Raw genomic sequence first — 14,544 nt, 5'->3', positions numbered from 1 at the left:
CCGCACTCCACTGCTGAGGCCTTAACAACAGGTAACGGCTGGAAGCCCACCGGCTCTATGCTCAGAGTGTTGTTCTCGACTGCCTCCAAGATGGCCGACGCCAACTGTGTGAAAAGACAAAAGTAAGAGGCGATTCTGTTAAAGTACTTGGTGAAGCCCTTCAAGTCAACCATCTTTCTTTCTCATTCACTTCCTAATTCCTAACCTAAACCTGCTCTTAATCTCCTCACGCCTAGTTTTACTTTGTGACATTGCAGCACACAAACTCATAAGTTAGTTGGTTTACAAGAAGACTTTAATTTTCTTTTGAAACAGACACAGATATAAAAGAAACACACTCTGCGAACACTTTAGAAAAAACAAAAACACTGTGCTCTAAATGTTCTTGGGAACTTTGAACAACAGACCATCAATAAACAGAAGTGAAGAATTATTTCATTTTTAGTCTAACTGGATTTCTAGCCCACGAGCCAAAATGATTATTACACAAAAGGGAATATCTTCAAGCAAGAGCTAACATAAAACATTAAAAAGTAAAAACATGGGAGTGCGTCACATGGCTTGACCGCCTCAATAGACATCTCACTTACCAGGAAGCTGTATGAAAGCCTTAACACGCCATCTGACTCAAAGCTCGTCTTGTGGTGACTGGATCACTTTTGATGGCACACAGTGTGGTCATCAAGCTACATGACATTCTGGCTAATTTCCCAATACTTTCCCTTAGTAACCCATGACCCTGTTCCTAGGGCATCAAGCTATAGCGTTGGTGATAAATATTGAACGGAAAAATGAAAACTACCTGAACAAATTTCAGACAAGTGCAAAGACACTGGAACACAATGTCATCAGAATTCTGCTCTTCTGGGTTGGTTGGCCTCGTTTTTAATAGGCACATCTACCCCCGGAAGCAGTTCTACACATGGAACAGGTCAAATCAATGTCTAATAGCTTTGCAGATTGAAGCAATTATCTTGATGAGCCTCAGAAAGCTTTACTGTTAACCTTTGGAACCATGGACCCCATTACAGTAAGTCAAAATACCCCACACTCGAGTCAGATAAGTTACACATTAGTCAAAATTTATGGTAGCACACCCACTTTCTTTAAATCTTTTAACAGCAGATATTGAACAATGCACGAATTACATCTGTACAATCTTCATGATGCAGGTAATAAATATAAAACTAGCATCTTACTTCACATTTGGAGAAAGTTAAGCAGGGATAAATGTCTTCTTTGTAAATGCGATCTAAAAATGAGCATGTTCTTTCAAGGGTTGGCTCCTCTCGCCACTGTTTGAATTCATTAAAAAGCTGCAAATCGACCTGCAAGGCACACATATAAAAAATATTTATACTTAAGTTTACATTAAAGGCGCAGCTTCTTAGAAAATTGTGAAACAGACATGAAAATAAGCAGTTAAAAAAAATGAGTGTACAGTCCATGAAGTTTGCTTGGTTCACTAAAGTTGTATCGTAGGTATTTTATTCCAGTTTCTTCCACATGGAGAAGTCTTAAAGATACTTATCCTGACTTTCTACCAGTATACCCTTGAGTATATGATTAACTGGAAGAACACCATTTGATCATTTTTACTGTGCATTTTGAGAAATCGAAGGCCTCAATTAGGTACCCAAGGTAGGCCTCAGTCACAGGATGCACTTAGTTGCTCTTCTCTGCACGACTTCCAGAGGTGCGGTGTCTTTTGTAGCATGCGTACCAGAACTGCACACAGTTCATCAGACACAGTGACAGTAGGACCACCTAGAATCTGAGCAAAATGTCGCTTGGTTTATATTCCACCCTTTTCGCAATATGCAGTGCCCTCCAGAATGTTTGGGACAAAGACGCATTTTCTCCTTGGATTTAACCCTTTCTGCTACACTGTTTACAATTACAAATCAAACAATTCAGATGTGATTAAAGTGCACATTGCAGACTTTCATTTAAGGATCCTTGCAACGTGTAGAAATGAGAACAGTTTAAATACAATCAAGGGGTAAATCGAGGAAAAATGTGTCTCTGTCCCAAATGTTAAGGAGGGCACTATAACCTTATTTGTACTTTTCCAATCGATTCTGCAAATTTCATAAAAGATGAGTGTGCAGTGTGGTTTCATGTACAAGCCCACTTTGGCTCCTTGAAGGCTTATGAAGACCACTCATGCACCAATGGAGTAAACGCACTTCATGATAGGTGGCTTCCAAAACTAGTGAAGGCCCAGGTAGTTAGGGTTAGGGTTAGTATGACTGCACTGTTCTAGGTTCATTGTGTCTTGCTCTGTTTACACTCCTTGTAATGACTCTATTTGCATAAAATATTCACATTTCAGTGTTAAACATTTATATTTCCATCATCCGAGACAGACCTGAATAATAAATGCTTTAAGATGTCTGTGTGTGAAGCTTTTTTCTCATATACACAAAGTCCACACTACAAGTCTCCACACTGAATCCTGTTTTACACCGTGTGTAACCAAACTGCTGCACATGATACAAAACGCAGTGGCATGTCCGCAGGCACACTCCTCTTTTCAGATCTTTAAATTAGCTCCCTGTAGCAGGACTTATTAAGTTCAAATTCTTGACGCTTGAATACAAAGTCGTCAAAAGGTTAGCACCCATGCAAATGGAGACATTTGTGAGTTTCTGTGCTCTTTCTCGACCACTCAGATCTGCTAAAGAAAGGCATGTGGTGATGCCATCAAATCTCAATCCAGACTCATGAGGTATAACTCCTAGCTCACCTCCACCTGTAATTCTGATTTTCTCAGTGTCTTTTAAGAAGACCCTCTTGTTTCTTGAATTTCTGTCTAACTGATATTAGCTGTTAGATTTGTGTAATTGTGGAATTGTAACCTGCTCACATTTTGTGCTGAGCTCTTCATCTGAGGTGATCAGTTTGTAACCTTGTTCTGTAACACTCAGTCTCAAACAGTCCCCCAGGCAAATGTTGATTCAATTATGTTGACCTCTTTTCTAAGTCACCTTGGATAAAAGGGGACTGTTATGCAAATAAACAAATTGAACATATCACACCCATCTAATGATGCATGTGTGTGATGCTTAACATGAAGCTTGCAATGGCGATGCCCCTGAAGAAGCTACACAAATAGTTTTTTTTTTCCAGAAGAAGACAATGATAATCCACTTATTGCTCCTCATCCAATTAAAATAAAGTCTGCCTTAAAGTGTCTAGACACAACAAGCAAAACTCTTCTCAAAGTAAGGAAAACAAATGCTACCACATTAACAGTCATTGACTATTTGCTGCTTGCTTTTTTTAGTGAATTAATCTTCTGGTGAATTGTGACAACTAGTTACTTGTACTCAAAGCTGAGGAAGCTTGAAATAAAAATAAGACTTGTTAACAACAGTACTGTCTCCCTCTATATACTCATAATATCAACACTACCATTCAAAAGTTCAAGATCACCTCCGTTTTTCCAGTTTTACTTCACATTTAATCTGATGAAATGCAATGAATGACCTAAAATGGTGGAAAGGTAAGCAGTAAACTGCCAGAGGCTTAAATCTAAAGTTCAGGTTAACAAAAACTGAAAAAAAAAAAGGAAATATCACAATAGTACAAATGGGCCTTCTTCAGGGAACAACTAACTAGAACAACTAGGTTACAACATGAAGATGTTCTGCAGCAAAGAAAGTAAATGAAGCCTTGCAAGTTGGAGCAAACAATTTGCACAGGTGTCCCAAATTGTGTTGATTACTTAAAAACTAGTGATAATGGCAAGAAAAGAGCAATTAACAAATGAAACGAGACAGAGCATTACAGTGATCCCTCGCTATATCACGCTTCGACTTTCGCGGCTTCACTCTATCGCGATTTTTTTCTCATACACGCTTACGTCACTACACATGTGCTTTCTGAGAACTTTTATCTAAGCCCCACGACGGCTCCTAAATGTGCTGCTTTTTCTAAACCTCCTGACAATAAAACTAAGCGCTGGAGGAAGATGCTTACTATCCAGGAGAAGGTGAAACTCTTGGATATGATCAAAGATGGCAATACCCTACAAAAGCCTCCTCACGCATATGAAAAGACAGCGCCAGCAACTGCCTGATGTCAGATGTTCTTCAGCCGCGCACCCAGACACCCACTGCCTACTCCTAGTACTCCTTCAGCGGAAGAAGACAACGACGCACCTGCTGAAGATACTGCACCACCTGAAGACTCTCATACTGAGGTCGTGCCTTCATAGGTTAGTGGTTGTGTGTAAGAACTGTGTGTGTGTAATTAAATGTACAGTACAATAATCTACTATATAAAAGTGATCGGGATTGTCCTTCTGTCCCGTGAGTGCAAAGCATAGCGGTATTCCGCTTATCACAGACTTACTACTTGTGGCTTGCGGTACGAAGCGACATGATGTGAGCAGAGTTCTGGTGCTCCCATCATTCCCTTGCTTTTGTGCGCGATGTGCTGGAAAAATAGACAAAATTATGTCTCTGGAAATAATGTTGATGGAGTACAAATGCCTCACCACGTAGTAAATATCAGGGGAGATGGTGCTTGCTTATTCTCATCTATAGCTTATTTAGTGCATGAAACTCCGTCTTTAGCGGTACAGATTCGGGCTGACATTGTACGACTTTGGACAGGTACTCGAGGGGTTAAAAAACTTAGGTTTTCGGGAGATGTTATGAATGGGCACTTTGATGTTCTCATTCCCTACACTTACATGCCTGATGTACACATGGAGCGCACACAAATTGAGGATAAAAGTCGGTCGCCTTAAAAGGCAGGTGAGCCTAGTAATAATATGATATTTGTAATGTCTAATATGTCTTATTTTCTCTTATTTTGTCTAATATATTGGGTAATACGAGTGTAATGGTGACTAAAGGGTGTTATTTCATGTCTAGAGGGCTCTAATAATGTTAAAAAACGTATTTAGAAGGTCGTAAACAGGTTTTCTATACTCTAACTGCGAAAATATTCGATTTATAAATAAAGAATCCTACTTCATGAAAATTCATTTATCACGGTAGAGTCTGGAACGGATTAACCGTGATAAACGAGGGTTCACTGTATTAACCTGTAGAAGTGTAAGCCTTTCATTTAGAGAAACTGAAAAACAAATCGAAGTGTCTGTGAGTACAGTGGTGTCGTACACCAGGGGTAGCCAAGTCCGGTCCTGGAGCACCACCGTGGCTGCAGGTTTTCATTCTAACCCTTTTTTAAATGAGTGCCCTGTTTGTGCTGCTAATTAACTTCTTGTGAATTCATTTTAATTGAATTGCTTTTTAAAGATTTGTTCCCCTGAATTTCTTCATTGTTCCTCTGAATTGCTTCATTTCTTTCCTTAACTCTTTCTGGGCTGATGTCGACTTTTGTCAAAAGGAGGAGTGGACGATGGTAATCAAGTGTATACTGTGACAAAACCAACTGTTATGTTTTAGTTGGACTCTCGTTGCTAGAAGGAAAGTTAACTTCATTGATTTGACCAAGATTTCCTGCGCCTGTGTGAGTAGCAAGGCGCAAACAACGGCATAAATGGCACTGGCATCTGGCGAGACCAACGCGGATGCGGAAAGCAAAATACTCAGTGGACGATGTTTTGCCTATTATCTCTGAACTGGACTATGACTTGTCAAACTCCAATTTTGATACAAGTGATCGAAAACGAATGTGAGGTTCCAGCTTCAGTTGACTGGTCCCCGGCTAATCAAGAAACTGACAATGTTTGCCAGGGAGGACTGCCACTTAACAATGATAAGAGGTAGAAACCAGATTGCAATGCACTGCGAACCATGACCGCTGCTGCTGCCCCAGCCACATAAAGACAGCCTGGCAGCAAGCCTGCTGCACATTCTTGGAAAACTGGCAGCCAAAGCATGCAGCAACAGACGTTTTATGTTGATTTCTGAGTGAAACCATTGCTTTTCAGAAACTGTGCTTTTTGGAAAAAATATTCAGCCCTCAAAGAGTTAAATGGCACCCAAACAGAAATGAAATGTGAAGGGAGTGAGCTGACAGAAGGCCAACTAAGTCAGGGCCTCAAATTCACACCAATTTCACTCCAACCAGCTGCTTAACAAGGCGCCGATTCTTGTCGTTAATTTAACCCGTTCTTTAATTCTGTGGCTTGTTGTGGCTCTCGTGGTGGATTAGCAGACATTTCCGAAATTGTTGATTTTCTCTTTCTAAGAGCACTTAAAATGTTTAGTGGACCCGAGAAGATCGACATTCCTGAGACCTTCATCTTTCTTTATTTTCAGATATTGTACTTTGGACACCAGTTGTTTTGGCACATTTTATATCTCATTCTTGTTTGGCTGCTAATTAAGGAAAAAGAAACAATTAAGGGGACTGAGTCTTCAAGAGCAAGTCAATTCAAATTAGTTAATTAGCAGCAAAAACAGGTCACTCATTGTGAAAAGCATTAGAATGAAAACCTCCAGGAGTTGGCGACCCCTGTCCTACACAATCCAAAGGCAATTGGAAACTGGAAGAAACTGACAGGAAGAGATCTGGCAGAGCCAAAGTCACAAGCCAATCAGACGACAAGTTTCTGAGGGTGTGACAGGCGGCTCACAGCACAACAAATTCAAGCACAACTTAACAGTGGCAAAGCGAGTGTCAGTTTCTATTGTGTAGAGGAGACTTTGTGCTGTAAGTTTCACAGGGTGAGTGGGAGGAAGAAAGCCATTCCTTAAAGGACAAAATGGGGCCTTGAAAAACTGGCTGTGGACTACTGCAGACTGAACAAACTCTCTTCTTCACGGCAGAAACTGAGAAATTTGAAGAATAACTGGAAAAACTGAGGTGTTGTAAAACTTTTGACCGCCATGTGTATATAGTGGCTATATATATATATATATATATATTATGGCAATATATATAGACAGATATGATATAAAGATATATAGATAGTTTAGCTCTTTTTTTTAATCTTGACCCATCATGTAACAAGGCTAATAGTAATAGGATTGTTTGACTTACCTCTTTGCAGTCTTTGACGATGGGTTGCATGACACTGAGCTCCTGGTTGCTCCCTAGCATGGCGCTGCTGGTACTCTTGTTCCTTGCATGTCCCTTTTTAAAAGGTGTCTTGCCCGTGGGTGGCATATCCTTTGTAGGGGAGGTTGGGGAACTGGAAAGCACCAGCGTTTTCAGAGCTGCCACTTCTGCCAGCAGCATATCAATCTAAAAAAAAAAATGAGACTGATGAAGTGAAAATCTGAAATTCCACATGTTTCATAAGTATGCTGGTTATCTGTCTGGGAAACATTATATATCAACATTAAACTGGAAAGGAGATGATGGGATATGTTATCCTTGTATTGTCTGAGTCACAACAGACTGCTGTTATTTGTACGTGTGATAATATTAATACCACTACTTCAGAACGTCATACAATGTCAAGTGTGAAAGGGGCATGCCTAGCTATTGCCAATATAATCAAGTGCATTTTCAATGTCAATCTTATCATTAATCAGATTAACAGAAATATACCACAAAATGTTTGTACTCATATTCTTTATGCACAATTAAAAACATTCACAGTATTGCAAACAGATAAAAAGGTTTGATAACTGACATTACTGCCAAAAAAAAAAGGTTCCTGTTTAATGTTCAAATGACTAGCACACTACATTGTTCTTAGTGAATGAAGTTTGTTTAAAATGGTCACCATTTAACATTTTATCAGTGAAACCAAACACAAGCAGTTAACAGACTTGGAGGTGAAGGCTGCCCAGTTCGCTCAACTGCTAACAATGCGGAGACCAGCGGTTCAGTTGAGTGAGGAAGGCGATTCCTGTTATCCTCTTGTCACAGATTTATTTACAAGGATAAAAGATCTTTAAAAGAATAATTAATCGTTTAAGTAGAGAAGGAAAGATGTCAAGTTCTGAAGTGACGCACATCACTAAGCATTTCAACAACAAACAGCCGTCACCATTTTCTATGAGGCTTACCTTGCCATGAGCTTCTTTTAATTGTTTCTCTGCTGTTGCTTGCTTGATATTAGCTTCTCGCACCATTTTGTGAGCTTCCTGAGGAACACAGGGGAATTAAAAGGCAATTTTAACCCACCAACAACTGCCAGTTTAAGCACATTTACATCAAGTCCAAACATCTGATAAGGACAGAAAGAAAAACCAAACCACCATTGGAAGCTCACCCAGCAAAAATATTAGTGCGTCTTAACAAGACAATAGGATTAAAACAACAAAACAAAACAAAACAAACAAACAGAGAACCAGACGGGGACAATCAAGCTTTACTAGTAAAGAAGCTAGGAGGAAGGAAAAAAAAAAGCCAAACAGTTGGTTTCAAGCATCAAGGCACCTTAAACGCTACGGGATCTAAGTGCTCATTTACAGAAACTCAGTGGCTCATTTTGATGAAGAAGCCAAACAAACCTCAAAAAGGCTAGCTGTGAGTTCTTCCAGTTCTTGCCCAAGTTGGTCCCTGACTTTAGAAAGTCTTTCACATTCTTCGTCTTTTAACTTAAGTTCCTTAAAAATAAAATAAAATATAAAACAAAAATAAAAAAGGAAATGCCTTATTTCTCTGTCAGTCTTAAACTGCATAATACAGGAGGACCTAGGGGGTCTTGAGAGCTCTGCTAGTGAGCCAAAACGTCAGCCTGCTGCCCACACAGGAGTAAGGCAGAACTTACTCTGTACAGGTAAATAGGTCTGGATAGCTTAAAAAAAATAAAATATTAAAAAAAAAATTGGAGTTTATAATAAATTCCACAAGTGGAGCCACATTAACCTGGGTGTTTGGTGATGTATGAACTCCCTTTTAAAAATGGTTTTCCTTGGCGATTATTTTGGTCCCGTTTTTGGCTCGTTTCTCTTGGTTACTAAACATAGCCTTGTTTTCAAGACAACACTTGTGTATGTCACTACTTTTTACAATCTCAGTTTCCAAGAAAGTGACATTTTGATTTCGAAGTAGAATTTCCCCCGTCTTCCTAGTACACTTCACCGCTCACACGCTTTACTGGGAGCCTCTCTCTACATTAGAAAGGCTAACTGGAGGAAAATCCTCACTGAGATTTAAAGTAAATGATCAGACCAGAAACTGACCTTTAGCGCCTGGAGCTTTAAGACAGCAGCACTAACCAATGTCCCATGTTTCTCTGGCCTAATGCGGCTACAACTGCCAGTAAACACACACAATCCCCTCCTTCCAAATCGCACAGTCATATTGAAATAACAGCCATACGAGGGAGTGGCACTTGCAGTTCAAGACGCCATATGTGCTTTGACAAAGCTGTGGGAGAGACCTGGCACAAGGCCTGCACAAGCTCCTCTTGCCATCTGATTGCCTGCCACTGAAAACTACAAGGGGTGGTGTTACTGTGGTTCGCACAAACATTGACACAAGCCATGTGCTTCACATGTGATAAAAATATCTGACCCTGAGAGTGGGAGCCAAGAGAAATGGTCATGGCTGCAGATCCTGATTTCATTATAACAGTGTAAATGACTGAAATTAAAATCCTTTTCTGCATCGTTAACAGGCAATGGTCATCTTTAATATGGCATCTATAAATTGAGTTGTTGTGATTGTTGTACAGTAGAAAGATTGGACTGCAAGATTAGACTGATTAATTTAAATGCTTGTTTAGCTTCACAATAATAATATACTTTTGTTTACCATCCTAGCATATTTGCTATTCACCATTAGCTGTTTTAACCAAATGAAAGAAGTTCTGAACAGGCAAATCTGCTATGGAGGCAGTACATTTTGTGTATGTGTGAATGGAAAACATTTTAGACATGCATGGAATATTTTAGGATGTATACAATAAGTTCCCACACACGAAGACGGTGTTGTAAAATATATGGGAAAAGAGCCTGTGCCAAAGAACATGAAATTTCCAACAAATAGAGGCCAAAATGTTATTAGGTGCCTAATCCTTGTGCACGTCAAAAAACAAACAAACAAACAAAAATCCTCTATTCTGACAGCCTGCCATCAAGAAGCAGATGTGAACTGATAACTCAAATATTTTATTAAATAAAGAGAAAGAAGAAACTCTTCTACGCAGTGGTGTGCTGGGGAGGCAGCATTAAGAAGAAGGATGCCTCATGTCTGGACAAACTGGTGAGGAAGGCAGGCTCTATTGTTGGCATAGAGCTGGACGGTTTGACATCCGTAGCAGAGAAATGGGCACTCAGCAGGCTCCTATCAATTATGGAGAATCCACTACATCCATTAAACAGTGTCATCTCCAGACAGAGGAGCAGTTTCAGCGACAGACTGCTGTCACTGTCCTGCTCCACTGACAGACTGAGAAGATCATTCCTCCCCCAAACTATGCGACTCTTCAATTCCACCAGAAGGGGTAAACGTTGAACATTATTCAAGTTATTGTCTGTTTTTTAACCTGCATTTTTTATTACTCTTTAATTTAATATTTTTTGCTGCTGGAGTATGTGAATTTCCCCCTGGGATTAATAAAGTATCTATCTATCTATCTATCTATCTATCTATCTATCTATCTATCTATCTATCTATCTATCTATCTATCTATCTATCTATCTATCTATCTATCTATCTATCTATCTATCTATCTATCTATCTATCTACTGTAGGTCAATTTTTTCCAAGTGACTAGACTTAGATTTTGTTGACGATCATTGGAAAACAATCAAACCTGTAATTAGTTAAATATTGGAATATATATATATTTTTTCTACATCTTGCCCTACATGCATCTTCAGCACCTTTCCTCTGTATTTCCATGTGTGAACGACTCAGCACAGACTCGCCGGCACAGCCTTTCTCGAGCATATCCCTGCATGCCAATGCCAGGCACCTTTCTCGCCTCATCTGGTTTTCTTTTAAGGCGACTCTCTCAGCATGCCTCACTTGCCTTTACTCCGCTTCACGCATTTCACACTCGCACTTCCTCTTTTATTGCGTCACCAATGGCAAACTAACCAATCAGATTTGTCAGTGGGAATATATATATATATAAAATTTCAGTCTGTAGCACATCCTGGTTGATTGCCATCAAAGCCTAAAATGAGTACTGCCTCATTATGTTGCGAGTTTGTTTAAATGTCTACCAACAAAGGAAAAAAAAATCAAAATCAAAAGCTACTAATTACTTTAACTCACTCAAAAGTACAACCCTGTTCTCCTTCTATCACATTCTGAAAAACAGTACCTCTACTAGCTATAGAAAAAAATTGTGCTTCATCCTGTTCCATCATGGTTTGGCTCTACCCCTCTTTTTTATTTCCTCTGTGTTTTTCTTAATTCAAAAAGTGCTTAACACGGATTGTTGATTGGTATTATGAACTTTCACAATATGCAGAAGGACAACAGCATTCGCTTTTTCAAAAAATGTAAGGCATTGCATTGATTAAAACAAAACAAAACAAAAAAAGTGTAATCAGTTAATTTCCAATTTATTGCAATGTGTTGTATAAACAGTAAAACAGTAAAACACTTGGCCAAGTGCATCAAGCCGCCACCGTCCTGCTGCCTAAATTTTGCTTTGCAGATTATGTCAAATATAACAACATTAGAATAGATAATGATAAGCAAATAGTTTTTAAACTGATGCTGTCACTCCCAGCTTGTCTTTCACGCGAGGAAACCACTTCCTTCTGCGTTTTTTTCTCTCTCTCTATCTGGAATTTTATAGTGTGCCTGATAACCTAACCATGTCTTACTTTACCTTTCCTGAATATTCCCCTTTCCACTTCATAGCCCACACCACATACCACCCGGTCTCTTTTTTCTGTGCAGAACACTGCTCCTTCTTCACGTGGTTGTCCATCTTATTGGTCAGGGCTGCTCTTTGTGTACTCCTGGCATCACATCTGCATACAGTGGCAAGCCACTTTTCTCTGTGCTCCCACCAAACAAAGGATGCGGTGTCTTAGAATAGCACACTCACGAGAGCATTATCATCGACAAATACTGACAAATAAAACAAAAACAAGGCCTGGCAAATTTTATTCAAACCAATTAATACTTTTTTGAGAGTTTGGAGAATTTAGCTTGAGAGATACCTTTGTTTAACAAAACATGCCGAACACTTTATAATGCAATGTTTCACGGTAAAACTTTATATTAAGCGGTTTTACTTTTAAGCTATTTCATTTGGTCCAAGATTTCTTCACTGCGTCTCAGGTGATCAGGGTGTAGAAAATGTTATCAATTTGCAATTTTCTTATTTTGTCTGCTTCTAGATTTTCTCATTATATTTTTCTTTCTAAAATGCATTTCAATTTATAAAGAAAAAGTATCAATTAAAAGAAAAAGAAATACAGTTATGCTTAGTATGTTCAGAAACTCTTAGCATCATTACAAACTTTAAGTCCATCTTTGTAGCTTCAAGTTGAACATCATGTCAATCTATTCTCTATAAAATGGACATGTTTGTCTTTTTTTGCACTAAATAGTTGTATTATAATAACCACTGGGTTGTGCAGCAGAACAGCACAATGTGCTAAGTACCATAAAGGCTGCAGTGTTCACAAAATGTCAAGTGGTAAGGCATAAGATATGAGCAACCTACTACTTATGGAAATGGTGGTGGCGTCTCCCAAACAAGTCAAAGATAATTCCGACATTAAGTGTTAGCTAAAAGAAGGCCTCTTATACTTATGTCATGCTGAGGCAATCGGGGACGGTGATACATGCTGTAATGTGTGGATTACTTGGGTTGTTACCGACGTCATGTCAATAGCCCCATTAGAAATATATTTACTGAGAAAAACGTTGACGCGCTCAATACTTATTTTCCCTATTGTAAGACCCAGCACATTTAGTGTTACTCAAGGCTCAGGGGTCCAAAGAATTTAGGGGCTGGCAAGTCTACACATAAGTCACCCAATTAGTCATTCTGGTGGTTTAAAGCTTACTCAGGTCAGAGGTTAAAATAGGTTTAGAGTTAGGAAAAATGGTAAATTATGGGATGAACATCAATGTCATATTACAAAATGTAAATATTTAAGGTAAGATGGTAGCATTTTAGCTGTAATCAAAAAATTCAGCCACCCACCTGAATGACAGGAGTTCAAATACATATGAAGGCCCAAAGCAGTAGTGGGATTTTGTCTTTTTCTTCTTTGGTAGTTTATGCCCTTTAGTTTTTCAATGACCATTGCCTTTTGTTTTTAATCAAATGCATTATTTTAACATTATTGGCTCCCTTGGGATTACTCGGATTGTGGAAAGCTGCAAACAGTATGGCAAATTCCAAACAGCAAATTTTCTTCTTATAGGATGCAAGTGCAACATACATACACACAAAGCCCCACTCTATTCAAAGTGACTAATTTGTTGTAATAACTCAATCCCGAAATCACCATATGGCCACAAGACTGAATTATCCTGATCACACTGAGTTCTTAGCAAGTTTTTTTCTCAAATCCAAAGCTAAGATATTAATATCCATTACACTTTCTGACCAATATAAAATCTAAAATATCCCGCTCTCTACTTATAAAGGCATAGACTCCCCAAAACACCTACCACTGTGAGATACTGACTAACACTGTGCGACTGTCCAAAGTCTGCTCCTAACACTCCGAGTCAAATCGGTGCTGCATTCTTCTTCCTACTTGGAAAATAGTTGACATTTTTATTGGACTCCTGTCTTTGTCAGTTTGATATTCTACAATAATCAGCATTATTTTGTCTAGCAAAATGAACAATGTACATCATCTGAAGATATATTTAATTATGGGATACATTCTGGACCTCCTGAAGGTCATAGTGAAGGAGAGAATTAAAACAAAACTGAGTGCGAATATGAACAATGCTGCACATCCTCTCTCTGACAAATCAAAACTGAGGACTTTCAGCCAACGTATCACTCAGAAGAAGTGTGTCAGGAAACACCATGGGGGATCCTTTACACCAACAGCAATATGCCTGTATAGCTCCTCACTGTGACTGGGACATCCAAGTCAGAACCTTTTGTTCTTTTTAATTTTCTTGCTTTACAATCATTTTGATGTTTGTGTTCAAACTAAAGTGTGTGTTTATCTATCTATCTATCATTTAAAGAGCTTCTGTAAAAATCCAAATTTACTCCTAGGGACAAATAAAGCTCTAACTATCTACTACAGTCCAAATACTGACTGACCTAAAGCACTATAAAGATTTCCTTTCAAAACAGAATTGTTGCTCTGATCAGGCCTACGATTAAGAACTGAAATCATCAAAACAGCTGTTTTAGAGTAAGCACATTTCTGAGAGACACTTTTTCAGGGTAAATAGATTACAATTTTCCAAAGGTAACGTGACTTGAGAAGGGATTAAATTAATCCATAAATAAGTTTACTCTGAGCCTTGCACAATAAACATTTTCCTCAAGGTAGAAGCAAAATAAGCAGCAAGATAAAGTTTAAGAAAAGTGTATTCAAGCAAACTAACTTTTTTACACTCACTGCATACGTAGAAAAGCCTTAGTTACAGACTTCACCCTATATCTAATTTCCGTTTTGCCCCGAAATGATGTATGTAATCTTCTATTCTAACTGTTAAAAGTAAAAAGTATAAAAAGTGAGTGCTAGATGGAGGAAAGATGCTGAG

The 14,544-nt window shown here is 38.7% G+C and overlaps 2 protein-coding genes across 5 annotated transcripts in view; both read right to left on the bottom strand.

Annotated features, from left to right (window-relative positions):
• LOC114665320 (gastrula zinc finger protein XlCGF57.1-like) overlaps positions 1–14,544 on the bottom strand; it is an 895,535-nt gene that overhangs the window by 65,690 nt on the left and 815,301 nt on the right. The window lies entirely within an intron of this gene.
• Positions 1–14,544, bottom strand: part of rab3ip (RAB3A interacting protein (rabin3)) — a 56,520-nt gene that overhangs the window by 19,700 nt on the left and 22,276 nt on the right. For all 4 annotated transcript variants that reach the window (XR_003718589.2, XR_003718590.2, XM_051927310.1 and 1 more), the window contains 5 exons: positions 8,391–8,486; positions 7,944–8,021; positions 6,967–7,170; positions 1,200–1,328; positions 1–104 (listed from right to left, as the gene is read on the bottom strand). The exon at positions 1–104 is cut by the window's left edge and continues 9 nt beyond it. Coding sequence is in view for 2 of the 4 variants with exons in the window: in XM_051927310.1 (XP_051783270.1) it covers positions 1–104; positions 1,200–1,328; positions 6,967–7,170; positions 7,944–8,021; positions 8,391–8,486 (611 nt within the window). In the remaining 2 variants the exon portion in view is untranslated. The remainder of the gene's footprint in view (positions 105–1,199; positions 1,329–6,966; positions 7,171–7,943; positions 8,022–8,390; positions 8,487–14,544) is intronic.

The sequence above is a fragment of the Erpetoichthys calabaricus genome, chromosome 1, assembly GCF_900747795.2.
Source record: "Erpetoichthys calabaricus chromosome 1, fErpCal1.3, whole genome shotgun sequence".
NCBI lineage: Eukaryota > Metazoa > Chordata > Cladistia > Polypteriformes > Polypteridae > Erpetoichthys > Erpetoichthys calabaricus.
Note: the sequence above shows the minus strand (reverse complement) of the source record. Positions and strands in the feature narration are given on the sequence as shown.